The sequence below is a fragment of the Aphis gossypii genome, unplaced genomic scaffold (assembly GCF_020184175.1).
Source record: "Aphis gossypii isolate Hap1 unplaced genomic scaffold, ASM2018417v2 Contig00545, whole genome shotgun sequence".
In the NCBI taxonomy this organism is placed as follows: Eukaryota; Metazoa; Arthropoda; class Insecta; order Hemiptera; family Aphididae; genus Aphis; species Aphis gossypii.
Genome location: NW_026083152.1, coordinates 48,868 through 62,367, shown reverse-complemented (window position 1 = coordinate 62,367; position 13,500 = coordinate 48,868). Strand labels below are relative to the sequence as shown.

The following is a 13,500-nucleotide window of genomic DNA, read 5'->3' as shown; positions in this document are numbered from 1 at the left end:
TCTTTTTGATAGGACACGAAATGCGTGTTTTCGATTTTAAAAACAGCTCAATTATTAATTCAAAACAAAAAGTATTGATTTTAAACTTTTTTCACTCGGGTTATTTTAATTATATATATTATTATCATTTATCATATGTATAGGTAAATCGTAAATATAAAAATCGTTTTTTTTTATGTACATAAAAAAATATTTCGTTTTAACGTGCACTACACGAAATAGATAATTCGCTACGGGTTTTAATTATATTTAGAGCATAATTATGTATTTTTATTACTGTAATGACTAATGTACCTATATAAAGTATTGTGTTTGTGTTTCGTTTGAACATTTTAAACGGTTACTAAAGTAAAGTAATAATTAATTTCTATAATGTATTTAGATTGTAAATTATTATGCTAAATATGCTATAATATATATATTAGCCACAATTTTGGCGATTATTTTTTACAGATTACGTTTGACCTTCATATACAATTACTGAAAATACCATCAATATATGTTAACGATGACTATCTACATTTTTAAATGTAAAATCGATAAACAACGCGTAATTTAAGAGAAACAAACTTACCTATATGACGTATAACTATAATTTAAAACACATATATTAAAAACAAAAATGTAATAGATACTTATATTATAGTATATTAAGTACGACATTCATGTCATATCATCTACATTTTATTTTCGATGCAAATATAATGATATCCTATAAACAAGAAAACGCTTGACTTAACGTGGTAGTAGTACTTACCTATATAAGTATAAGGGACTACGCGCCCTTAGTCGTATAATACGTTTTATTAGTAAAGAAAATAAGATTTAAGCAACTCGCTGGAGGTTATTACATAATTTTAATCTCGGAAATATCGAAAAAGACCGTTCAAATATTATACTAGGTAAAGTAGGTATTCTATACCGTATATGATGAATTATCGAAATTATAATGAACGCGACATGTGAATAATACTTTCGAAATTCAATCTCGTTTTGGCGGGATACACGCGCAGAACAAAAAATACCTGTTCTACAAACAAACAAGTCGTATCGACGTTAAATAAAATAGTTTGTTGTATAATAGTGTCCTATATATTATACTCAGTGTATTGTAATTTATAATATTAAACTGTTACTGCCAATGAGTAATGACCGTTTGTTAAATATACGAACAATTTAAATTTTGTTAATCTCACGGAATTATATAACGTATAATATATTATAATATACCCGAATACCTGATACCAATATTAACTAACGGATTTGTAACTTGAAAAAAATTTGGGTCCTTACTTCTAACGCGTAATTTGTTTTAGCTGAATTTCTCGTAAAATCTTCTATAGTTTTTCGAATAAAATTAAAAGAATGTATAATTTACGATGGTATAAGTATGGACTAATACGTCATTTTCGATAGCTTATAGTTTTAAAGCAAAAAATAATCTGTATTAATATTACTAGGGTGTACACTGTACATATTATATATATATATATATATATATAATATATATCTTAATATTATACAGAGTGTAGCAGCGGACTATTTAACTATGTATGATTAATTGGAGTGACTTTCAGTGACGAAAACAATAAACGTTGGCGCATTGATATGATGTAGAAGTCTTTATAAGTATAGGAAAATAGATTGCAAAGTTTAAGAGAGGAATAAGAATTTTTACGTGATTAAATAATATTTAATTTTGTATGATCGCGAGTATTCTTAAACGGTTTCTCTCAGTCCTGCTTGAAAGTCCTGCAGCAGTTTCATTCACCTTTTTTTACATCTTTAGCAACATATATCATGAAATATATGTGTAGTTTAGTCTCTTCCAAGAACCATACTTTAATGGGATTCAATGAATCCATTGCCGTTTTCTTTCCTATCGTCGAGTCAAAGCTGCATCTCACACAAATCACAGTTATAGTTGGTATATTATATCGTATACCTATAATATAATATGCAAATTGTCACTTATCGCGTTCGACCACGACGGTTACCTACCAGTTACCACAGCTATATCTATGCCGACGTTTAATATACGATCGCATAATATATATTTTGTTTGAAACATTTCATTGTGCGCAATGCACATACCTACAATAACAAACTCCGATAACCGTGACACTTGAAGTGCATGCCGTGAGTCCACACCTCATTTCGGGCGTTTTCCGAGTTTCCTCTTACCACAGTCTCAGATTCTAATAATTCGCAATCGGGCCCGCATATTAAAAACTTATCAACTTCACAATTTTTCATACATTTTCTATGAAAAATTAACCACTATAAATAAGTACAGTTCATTTTCCTTATTAGAACAATTTTAACCTGTCTAGTGTCTATAGGTACTATATTATATACTATATAGGTATGGCATGTATAATTAATAAATGAATCCCATCTTATTTCAATTAGCAAGTCTCATAATATTTTGTCATTTGTCTCTTGTTTTGTGGAGACTCATTTCGTTTTAACTCGTGCTCAATAAATATTCAAATTTTGGGAAAAAAATATTTATTATAGGTAGGTAAATTTTGTATCTATAATGATATCTACATAGTTTGTAAATTTATTTCTCAAAGAAAATTTCAAATTATCGAATTCTTTAGTAACTAACAATAATTAATAAACTGAAATACATAATGTTATATAGTGTAATTTTTTTTTTTAATTCAGAAACATAATTATTTTAAATTATATATTATAAAAAACTACTATAGGTACCCATCGATACAAATAAATGTTATAATTATAGTGGTTATTTAGTATTAAATATTTTGTCAGCTGTTGCCTATTTCGGTTACACCCTAAGTATGAGAATTGTTTCAGGGAAATTAATTTTACAATTAGCTTATGGGACTGATACCTATATTATCTGCCTATTGATCAATAATAGCTTATCATATTATAATAATAGACATTTGTCATTTTTTTTCGCTCGCTAATATTAGCGGTAGACGCTATTATTTGTATTTGGTTAGTTATAGTTTTGTATAGATAACTTGTTCAACTCCATATAGTTGTATGCATATACCTATGTAGGTAAACGACGGAGGACTTTTATTGCTCGGACTAACCTCGAGGCGTTCTCTCAACCTATTTAAACCGATTTGAACTATGAACGCCATACATTAAACGCATATTGTAGAGATCACGGAGACGTCCATTATAACAACTTAAACACGATTTTAGTGTTGTGGGAGGAGAAGACGAAGCCTATTTCGTATATTCTAAATCGTTGTCTTCTATTTATTATTTTGTTCCGTTTTACTGCACAGTGCACACAATTACTGCAGAAGATTAAATATAAATACAACGAAAAGTATAACGACATACCTACAGTTGTAAATTATAATTATTTGTCGGAGGTTTGGTAAAGGTTAGTGGTTACCAGGTAAACGGCTGTATAATAAAATATAATAATATAGTCTTATGTAGATACTGTATATGCGTAAAGTTCGACGTATTATATTATATTACTTGATAAAACGTCAAAATTAATTAGTCATCATAATATTAATCAGTCGTATAAAATAAATTTTTTATAGCAAGTTTTGCAAGGTATGATAAGAAAATCGTATAAATCTGACCCGTAAACATAAAACATAATTATATTTTTGTTTTAATTTCATTATTAGTCGAATATTAAAGGAGTTTCCGTATTCTTTGAATATATATATATGCGTGTATATAAATCATTACAATCCCTTTGTAAATAGTAAAAATATTATTTTTGGTTGTGGAGGGAGACTCGTACACGTCAAGTCTTGACGGACGACGTTTGATGTACACAACCGAACCGGACGGCGAAACCGATTTCAGTCGTTAGCAGTTCGGCCGAACGTTCGTTCCTCCGTGCTTTCTCCAGTTTTTGTCGCGTCTCGTGTGTGTTAATTATATATCATATATTTTATACTTTGTGCCCTACGTGTAAAGTAATTTATTAGTCTTGCCGACAGAGTACCTATATAGGAGAAAATGCCATTCCACCGTGCCGATACTAAAAGGTTTATATTAATTATTATGTATACTTTATTTTTAAGATTTTAAAATTTTTCACGAGAAAAGGATACGATATATTATATTTGAGCACGTTGAACGAATTCTGTGCTCGTCAATTTTGCTGCGATTTATTGTTATAATGTAGAGATTTGGTGTAGGTATATGTATATTGTACACATAATACATAGGTATAATTTTTATAAATATAGTAGATTTACCGTTATGAGATAATTTGTGTTTTGCATATATTATGATATAATTATATACTTTTTTTTATTCGTTTAAAATATAAGTTGTTCTAGCTAGGCTATCCTATAACTACGAATATTTACAACTGTGCAGCATTTTTAATATTTGAACATAATAATAATAAAAGTGAGATGATAATGGATAGTATAGCCATCTGCTGACTATAAGAAAACATTAATGTAGGAAACAATAATTAGTGACGTATAAGTTAAAACAATGTAGTTATTAAATAATAATAATAATAATAATAAATTGTATAAAAATATAATAAATACCTAGGTATATTTTTTGAGTATTAATATTGTATATTTTAATAACGGCGACTGACGAACAATATACATGAAAATTTTAATATAGTATTGTATGGTAGACTCGTCCGGTCTTGCTACAGAAGTCTGGTTTGGCTGAGTCTCCATCAAAACCCTCTTGTGCTCGTTTATAACATAATACACATGCATAGTTTTTAATTACTTACACGTACGACTACATGCACATTTAGTTATTTTACATATATATCTATCAATATTTTCGTCAAACAAGATTATTTACAAAAAATTAAGAAAATCTACCTTAGAAAGGTAGAAGTTGTTTTAGCTTAGAACAACTCATATAAATATATAATATTACGTGAAGTATATTTACTGACTTCCTAGACATCACCCATCCCCTTTTATACCGAAGTACGACAATTTGATTGCTCGCTTGTTTGTTTATTTGTTCATTCGAATATTGAATGTATAATAATAATAATGATAATTGTGTGTTTGTTGTTTGTAGTACACGTGATGCTACGTACAATGAAGAGGAGGGCAGCGTACGGATGTTCCTGCGCGGACGTCCCATCAACCTGTACGCGCCGACTGCTGAGATCGCGACCTACGACATCACTAAAGTGGCCACCGCTCCTTCGTCCAAGCTAAAACTCGATTGGGTGTATCCTTTTTTGCTGTACTAGATCAGCCTATAAATTATGTACATACGAATTATATTATGTGGTAATTATTATTATATATATATATATATAGTTAGGTATTGGAAAACTTTATTTTTTATGGTTTTAAACCATGATTTCATATTTTGAAGTAGACATTTTTTCAGAGAATGTCGATTAACCTACATTACCTAAGAACGTATTAAGTACACGATGATTTTATCGCGAGACTTTTTGTTAGACAAAATATTGGTAATATTCCTTGGGTTTTCTGTGAATTAAAATTTTACCTAAATACTCGCAATATTAAGTTAATTGTGTTATAATTATACTATTTCGTGCACAATTTACTGGTCATAACTAGGTACTTAAACCGAAATTTCATCGTTTTCTTTAAACGTTTATTTTAAATTCTTAATGATTAATAATGACACTCATTATACGTTTTCGCGCTACAAGTATTGAAAAAAAAATATAATATAATAATATTTACTTATTTTCGGAAGTATAATAATGTGTTTAGTGTTTACTACTTACCCAACATTAGTCTGAACTCTGTACAGATAAATAAAATAAAAATATGCCAACGAATAATAATTTTATATCGTTTTAAATATTATAATCATAATTTATTACATCTTCCTATTTGGTTTGCTTTTATACTAAATCAACATATTATAATGTACCGTCATTAATCATTCGTTAATTATTGATAAAATAAGTCCATTTGAGATAACTATTATTCTATAGACAAGATAATGATGACTCAGCATTATTGCACTAATAAAATAAATGTTAAATAATACAAAATATTTACAAAATTTTATAAAAAATTGTTTACAAATTAAATTGTATGAAAACAAAATTACATTTGTATGTTTTGGATAACAGAAAAACTGTATAACAATTAAATAAATAATATAACTTTTAAATTAAAAAATAAAAGAATAAAATAGCGATTATCAAAAGGAAATAATCTATTTATGAACACTGAAAACTACGTTTTTCTATAGTTTCTGGGGTATTCTACCTCTATTTTCTATGAAAAATAACCGCTTAAAAATCCTTTATTTATTTTTATAATTAGGCACTACGTAACACTTTACTACTATTTTTTTAAATAACACTTCCATATGTATTAATATTTAACTTGTTTTACTTTGTTTTAAAATCTATACACAAACAAAGAAATAATTATATAAAATAAATTTCTAAAAAAATAATAATAGGTAGGTACAAATTTATATATGAATTATATATTTTGGCTTGTATCAACTATAATAGCAACTCACAGTGAAGTTTATTTATATAATATAAATTATACATTGTTTAATATAATATTATATAATTCAGTACCTATAATAAAATGTATTATATCAAAAAAAAAACAATAATAATAAATTTGCTCCACGAAGAGAAGGGGATGTATATACTTAACAATTTCCATATTATAACATACATCATTATTTATTATTCAATTTAAAATAAACTTAATAATCGATAAAAACAAGCCAACAAAATTTTTTGATTTTCCATTAAATTCAAAACTGTTATTGGGGATTCCAATTCTGGTTACACATTCAAAGGAATAAATGCTTCTATTAATCATTAAAAATCAAGCTAAAACACATTTATACAAACGAGTAGGTACTATTACTATATATTACCTATTCAAAAAATACTTTGTAGGTAATTAATAATTTAGGATGCTGAGGTTATGTACTTTTACCGTAGGTATTAAATACTACTAAAATTGCCCTAAAAAATTATATGAACATTTTCGAGTAAATTATTATACATACTGTAGACTGAGAATACACAACATTATAATTTCTATTTTTCTTAATCGTCCAACTCTACAGTTATGGGTACAGAGGAAAAGACTGCCGTTCCAATTTATACTTGTTGCCCACCGGTGAAATGGTATACTTTGTGGCCTCCGTGGCTGTACTGTACAACGTCCAAGAACAAAGTCAGAGACATTATTTGGGACATACGGACGACATCAAATGGTAATGTTTACCACAATGGTTTGCGGTTTTTACCTATTGACAACAGACTAAATAAGAGTTGTACAATAAGTATTTGTTTTCAAATAAAAATTTGTCTGCACAAAATCAGTATTGAACCTTTTTCGCTTTGTTCAATTAGTTCGAAATTGTAAAAAAAAAATTCAAATGAAATTCGACGAAACAATATTAGGTAGTATGAATTAAAATACATTTGTTAAGTTACACAAAAATAAGAATTTTTTGATGCATATTTAAATGTTTTTAATTTTTTCTTATATTTTTAGCATATTATTCATGTTATATTCTTTTCTTAAAATAATGGTCTTATTTTCGTTTTATTTGATTCATAAAAAATAAAATTTAATTTCTGTGCGGTCGGTCTTATTTCAATGACATTATATGATAATACTCACTTAAAAAAATCTTCTCGCGAATCGCGATATTAAGTAAATTGTAACTTAAATTTTGTTTTGATTTATTTTCCAGCTTGACCATTCATCCCAACAAGCTGTTGGTAGCTACTGGCCAGACTGCTGGACACGATAACCACGAAGGAAAAGTAAGAATGCGAATCCGACACAAAAATAAACGTAAATATTATTTAACACATTTTTTCTCTTCAATCATTTTAGCCTCATATTCGAGTGTGGAATTCAGTCAGTTTAGCAACAGTGGTTGTGCTGGGTTTAGGAGAATTTGAACGGTCTATCAGCTGTCTGTCGTTTTCTAAAGCGGTAAGTTAACTCGGAATTATTATAAGTTCTCATCTGTTCGACGACATTCAATGTAATTAATTAGTATCGTTACGTTTATAATTATCTTTTAAACGCATGTTTTGTTTTTGACAGGACGGTGGCAGTCTTTTGTGTGCCATCGACGAGGGAAACGATCACAACATATCCGTGTGGGACTGGCAAAAGAACGAAAAGGGTCACAAGATCACGGAGACTAAGGTTAGTAGAATTATTAATAACAATTAATATTAATTATAATTATCCGACCTTGCGACTAACCGCCGCTTAGACACCGACTTCCTTTTTTTATTTATATTTCTTGTCTTAATGACTATTCTTTCAATTGCCCTGCATCATGTAGGTAGTTCTCTCGCCACCTATACTTATCCCCGTGTAATTCATAAAAAATCTTTGTCTTCGATATCCTATACTATAACGGATTTTAGTCCTCCGTAATCACCTATATTAACGTTGAATAATGAATAATAATAAGTTATTATTAATAACAATATTCGTAATTATTTATTGGATTTATAGTGTTCTATGGATACCGTTGTGGCTGCGGAATTCCACCCACTGGAACGAAACCAAATCGTAACCTGTGGCAAGGGCCACATCAGTTTCTGGACACTGGACGCCGGCGGTACCCTGTACAAGCGCAACGGAATATTTGAGACTACTCGCGATCGTCCCAAGTACGTGACGTGCTTGGCGTTCACGCAAAATGGAGACGTCTTGTCTGGAGACTCAAACGGATCCGTTGTCATTTGGGGACGTGGTGAGTACTAACACTTTTAGAAAATGTATAGACATTATGGATATACATTATATATATTTATTATTTAGACCTAACCCCGATTCCTGTATGACTCAGTGGTAGTGAAGTGGTACCTTAAATTTTAATGACTTTAAACTTGAATAACATTTAATATATATTTTATAATTTTGGGTGTATAGGCTGTATATTGGCCATTGGGCAGCCAACAGTGTTAAACCGTTGTTTGGTTAAAGTGTCTTCGACAGTTCGACGGTAAAACTAAAACCAAACAATGCTTCACTAAATGTCGTACGGGCTCCACCGTAATGCAAATAACAGTTTAAACATAAGAAATATCCATAAAATATTCTTAATTTTTGGACAAATAGTTTTTATAAGTGGTACATCATTTTCGAAATTATGTTATCAGCTCAATTTATTTTGTTTAAATTCCAATTTTTATGCATTTTACATAACACCTATTTCATCAATTGTTATTCATTGATTCTTGTAGAACAACTTTTGAAGGAATTAAATTTTTTTTAATTAAACCAGCCCGTGACACCTATAGGATAATAAATATACGAGATGATATCTAACATTTAAAATTAAAAATTGTATGTGTTATAATGTATGTATAAACGTTTGAACTGCTAAGAGATGATGATATTTTTTGTGGCCCTTAAAAAAAAGTTAATAAAAAAGTTTGGAGACTCCTAGTCTAGTGTGCTAATACTTTATCCTTATTTGGTGCCTTGGTATATAATATTTTTAATTTTATTTCTGTTGATTTTACCCATCAATTTCAAATTTTGTTTTTTATTATATTTAATTTTATTTCTCATCTTATAGGAACAAATAACATCCTAAAAGTCGCACGAAATGTGCATGAAGGATCAGTGTTTTCCATTGTGTGTTGAAAGAGGGCAGCATTATAACCGGAGGTGGTAAAGACGGTAAACTGATCCAGTTTGACACTTCGATGCATCCCACTGGATATGAAGCACAAGTAAGCTATTATTATTATTATATTAATATTTGTAGTATCAAACTGTTCGCAATATAATAATTTCATAAATATTTCTAGATATTATTTAACCCATCTTCTTTCATAGATACGTTTGATAAAACATTTATGACCAAATTAATATTATGAACTAAAAATAAATTATATAGACGGTATAATAAATATATATTTTTTTTTTTTTTGAAAGAATTTGTTAATATTTTATTAAGTACCTAACTATTGTATCAATATTTTAGAATTTTAGGTATTGTATTTTTGACACCTTAGGCAATAAAATATAGTTTACAATTTTACATAAATTGGTATTGGATATAATCTTATTGGTTTTGGAATAACATTAAATATTTTTTCTTTTAAACATAGATAGCTGAACATTTGGGTGGTATACGTACAGTATCAGAAGGTCGTGGATCACAATTGCTAGTCGGATCAACCCGCAATTGTATTTTGATCGGTTCTCTGTCGATGGGCTTCAGCCCTGCTGTCCTGGGCCATACCGATGAACTGTGGGCGTTATGTCCTCATCCTACTTTAGCTCAATTTCTTACAGCCGGATTCGATCGCATTGTCCAACTTTGGGACTCGTTGTCTCGCTCTGTTGTATGGAGTAAAGACATTGCAGTAAGTATTACATTTGCGTTAGTTAATTTTACATTTCATACATAGCTTCTGTAAATATTTAGGAACAAGCACAGTCGGCTGCATTCTCTATTGATGGTCGAATAATCATTGTTGGTTGCGTTTCTGGAAAATGGATCGTTATGAACTCAGAGACACGAGAGATTTATTCGACTCACATCGATGGAAATGAACCAATACAGGTATGTACAATCTCAGTGTAAATAATTTATATTTGATTACATACATATTGTGATCAAATTTGTAATCAACTTAGTTTATTGTCATTTAAAGGTTGCAAAGTTCTCACCGGACGGTCAACTACTTGCACTTGGTTCCAGGGACAATTACATCTATATATATCAGGTCTCAGATGGTGCCAGAAATTACACTCGTTTAGGACGTTGCACTGTAAGTATTTTAGTCTACAATAATATGTTCATTGTGCATCTGAATCTTATATGCCCTTACTAATGACTGTATTAAATTGTGTATCTACTACCCATTCCACTTAATTATCATTGTTGAATTCACTCAATGTTTAGTGTTGGGAAGATAAACGTCGCAGGAGATGTAGCACTGGTGCTATTATTGACAAGATGTCGGTAGGTGTAGGTTGCCCGTGTAGAACCGAATGTTGATGCATGTAGATTTGTTTGTAGAGATAAAAAAATTTAATGTACAGAAAAGATATACCTTATGGATGAATTAAATGTATATTATGTATTAGTGGTTAATGCATATTAATTCGCTGTAGGTTTACATTTTTTATTTTTATTTTATTAATTAAACAACATAGTAAATTGTAATATTAATAATTTGATTTGCTAATGTTGATTTATATTTTATAAAGGTATCAATATGTTGGTACATATTAATGTTGAATTTGTATGCTTTGTAATCAATAATAGTTTATTGGTTGTTAAAATGGTATCCATTAATTATTTCTGCTGACTTTATTGAAGACATATTATTTTCTGTGTGTTACATAGGTGTATATATTATTTGTAATATAAATTGATTAAATTATGTTAATATTGTTTTTATTAAATTAGGGCCATTCAAGCTTTATCACTCATTTGGATTGGTCAAAAGATAACGAGCACCTGCGCAGTAACTCTGGAGACTACGAGCTGTTATATTGTATGTAACATTTTTTATATAATACACAGTTTTGGTGTATCTTGTAGTGGTTAATGGTTATTTATTCTTGTTCATGTTATTAATTTAATTTAATTTTTTGGTTAACTAGGGAAAGTGAAAGTTTGTCGTCAAGTCACTCACAGCACTCAACTTAGAGACACTGTATGGGCATCCAACTCTTGTGTCTTGACATTCTCCTCCATCGGAATTTGGCCTGAAGGAGCTGATGGCACTGACGTTAACGCATGTGAACGATCAAATGGATCTAAGCTTATGGCTACGGGAGACGACTTTGGTAAAGTGAAACTGTACTCATACCCGGTCAAACAACCTAAGGTAAAGAAAACAATAATGAATAATATAGAACCTTACAATATAATTTATTAACATTGTTTGAGTGTAATTCATTACTAATCTTTATGTATTGTTATAATAATTAATTATCATAATTGCTATATGTATATTAAAATAGTAATTTTCAAACCATTTTCGATTTTACAAGATAATTTGCTCATTAATTTTTTTAGAAATAATTAAAATTTCTTTAATGTGCGGTAATAAATAACATCTACTAAATAGAGGATAATAAATTGTTCACTTTTAAAATTTGTGTATGTTTGATTACATAAAGTATTATTTTAATAACTTATCTTCACTGTGTTATTTCTTTTCCACAGTCGCTGTGTCACGTGTATGGAGGCCATAGCAGCCACGTGACAAACGTGACTTTCTTGCATGACGACTCCAGACTGATATCGATTGGTGGCAAAGACACCAGTGTCCTACAATGGGAAATCATATAAAAGAAGAGCGTTAATTGAATCTTATAATTATTATTATTATTATTATTATTATTACTATTATTATCATCATTATTATCGTTCAAATGATTCTTCACCATTAAGAGTAAAAATTAATTATATTTATTATTGTTTAGTACATTTTTTTTAATAATATTCACTTTAGCACAAATACACTATGTGTACAATGTGTGTGTTATTAAAATGTTCTATTATATTATTCGTTATTACACATTCAATGTTATGTCGACAATTATTCATAGAATAATACTTTATTATTATTATTATTATTATTACCATCATCACTTGTTTTTTTTCCGTCGAATTGTATTAATTATAACAACATTATTATCATTACAATGTATTTTTGTTTTAAATAAATAAACGTAATATTTATGTGTCTATAGTTAAATACTTTTATTTTTTTTTATTTTAATAATGCCCAGATAAAAATTTATCAAACTCGTTGAATATTTTGTAAGCAAAATAACAGATTTGTATATCATATAATGGCTGCAATTTTAGTAAAAACAAAATATGGTTTAAAGCAAAGAAAACTATGAATAGGTATACTATGATAATAAAATTATGCTTTGAGATGACTCATCATCTACAATGTGTTTAAAATATCACCTCAAATCTATCTAGGAATATTCATAAACTTACTCATTCTCAAACACTTCTATTAGTTGAGTAAATTTTTTTTAATGTTGTGTAAAGTCAATGATATTTTCTATATTAAATAAATTATAGTTTTAGTAGTAAAAGTTCATAATTTTTGTGCATGAAAATTGTTTAAATGCATTAATATTCATAAACTATACAAGATAATATTATAATACAATTTTTCTTTGATTGTAAAAAATAATAATAGACTAAATTTGTTACTGATTATTCTTAATAATTTATAAATGCTATTTTTAAATGCATAAAACTATGGTCAAGTAATTTATAAGGAAAGATTGGTAACATTTTTGAATTTCTAAAAGTATAAAAATTATATTTTAAATAGAAAAATTAAACATGAGACTGTTAATCCAATAGCTATAAGACCTCAAAAATCAGAATATTTCTGAACATCTCGAAATTTTTATTTATAAATCATAACTCACAAGTTATGTTTAGTATTGTAGTTTTTTAAATAATTAATTTCAGATAGTTAACATGAGTTCTAAAAACATAATTCACAAAACAAGTGTTTTTACGCTTATATTTTTAGCTGTTAATAAA

At 28.5% G+C, this 13,500-nt stretch overlaps 1 protein-coding gene across 1 annotated transcript; it reads left to right on the top strand.

The window, feature by feature from the left end:
- The first annotated feature begins 3,817 nt into the window (after window positions 1–3,817).
- Window positions 3,818–12,592, top strand: LOC114130242 (echinoderm microtubule-associated protein-like 2). The gene is given in 15 exon segments (XM_050209623.1): window positions 3,818–4,004; window positions 5,026–5,181; window positions 7,042–7,191; window positions 7,678–7,750; window positions 7,824–7,925; window positions 8,040–8,144; window positions 8,463–8,703; window positions 9,535–9,588; window positions 9,591–9,691; window positions 10,073–10,330; window positions 10,393–10,530; window positions 10,622–10,738; window positions 11,383–11,470; window positions 11,580–11,806; window positions 12,148–12,592. Coding segments are annotated over 15 exon segments (1,965 nt in total). The 5' UTR covers window positions 3,818–3,975; the 3' UTR covers window positions 12,274–12,592.
- The last annotated feature ends 908 nt before the right edge of the window (window positions 12,593–13,500 follow it).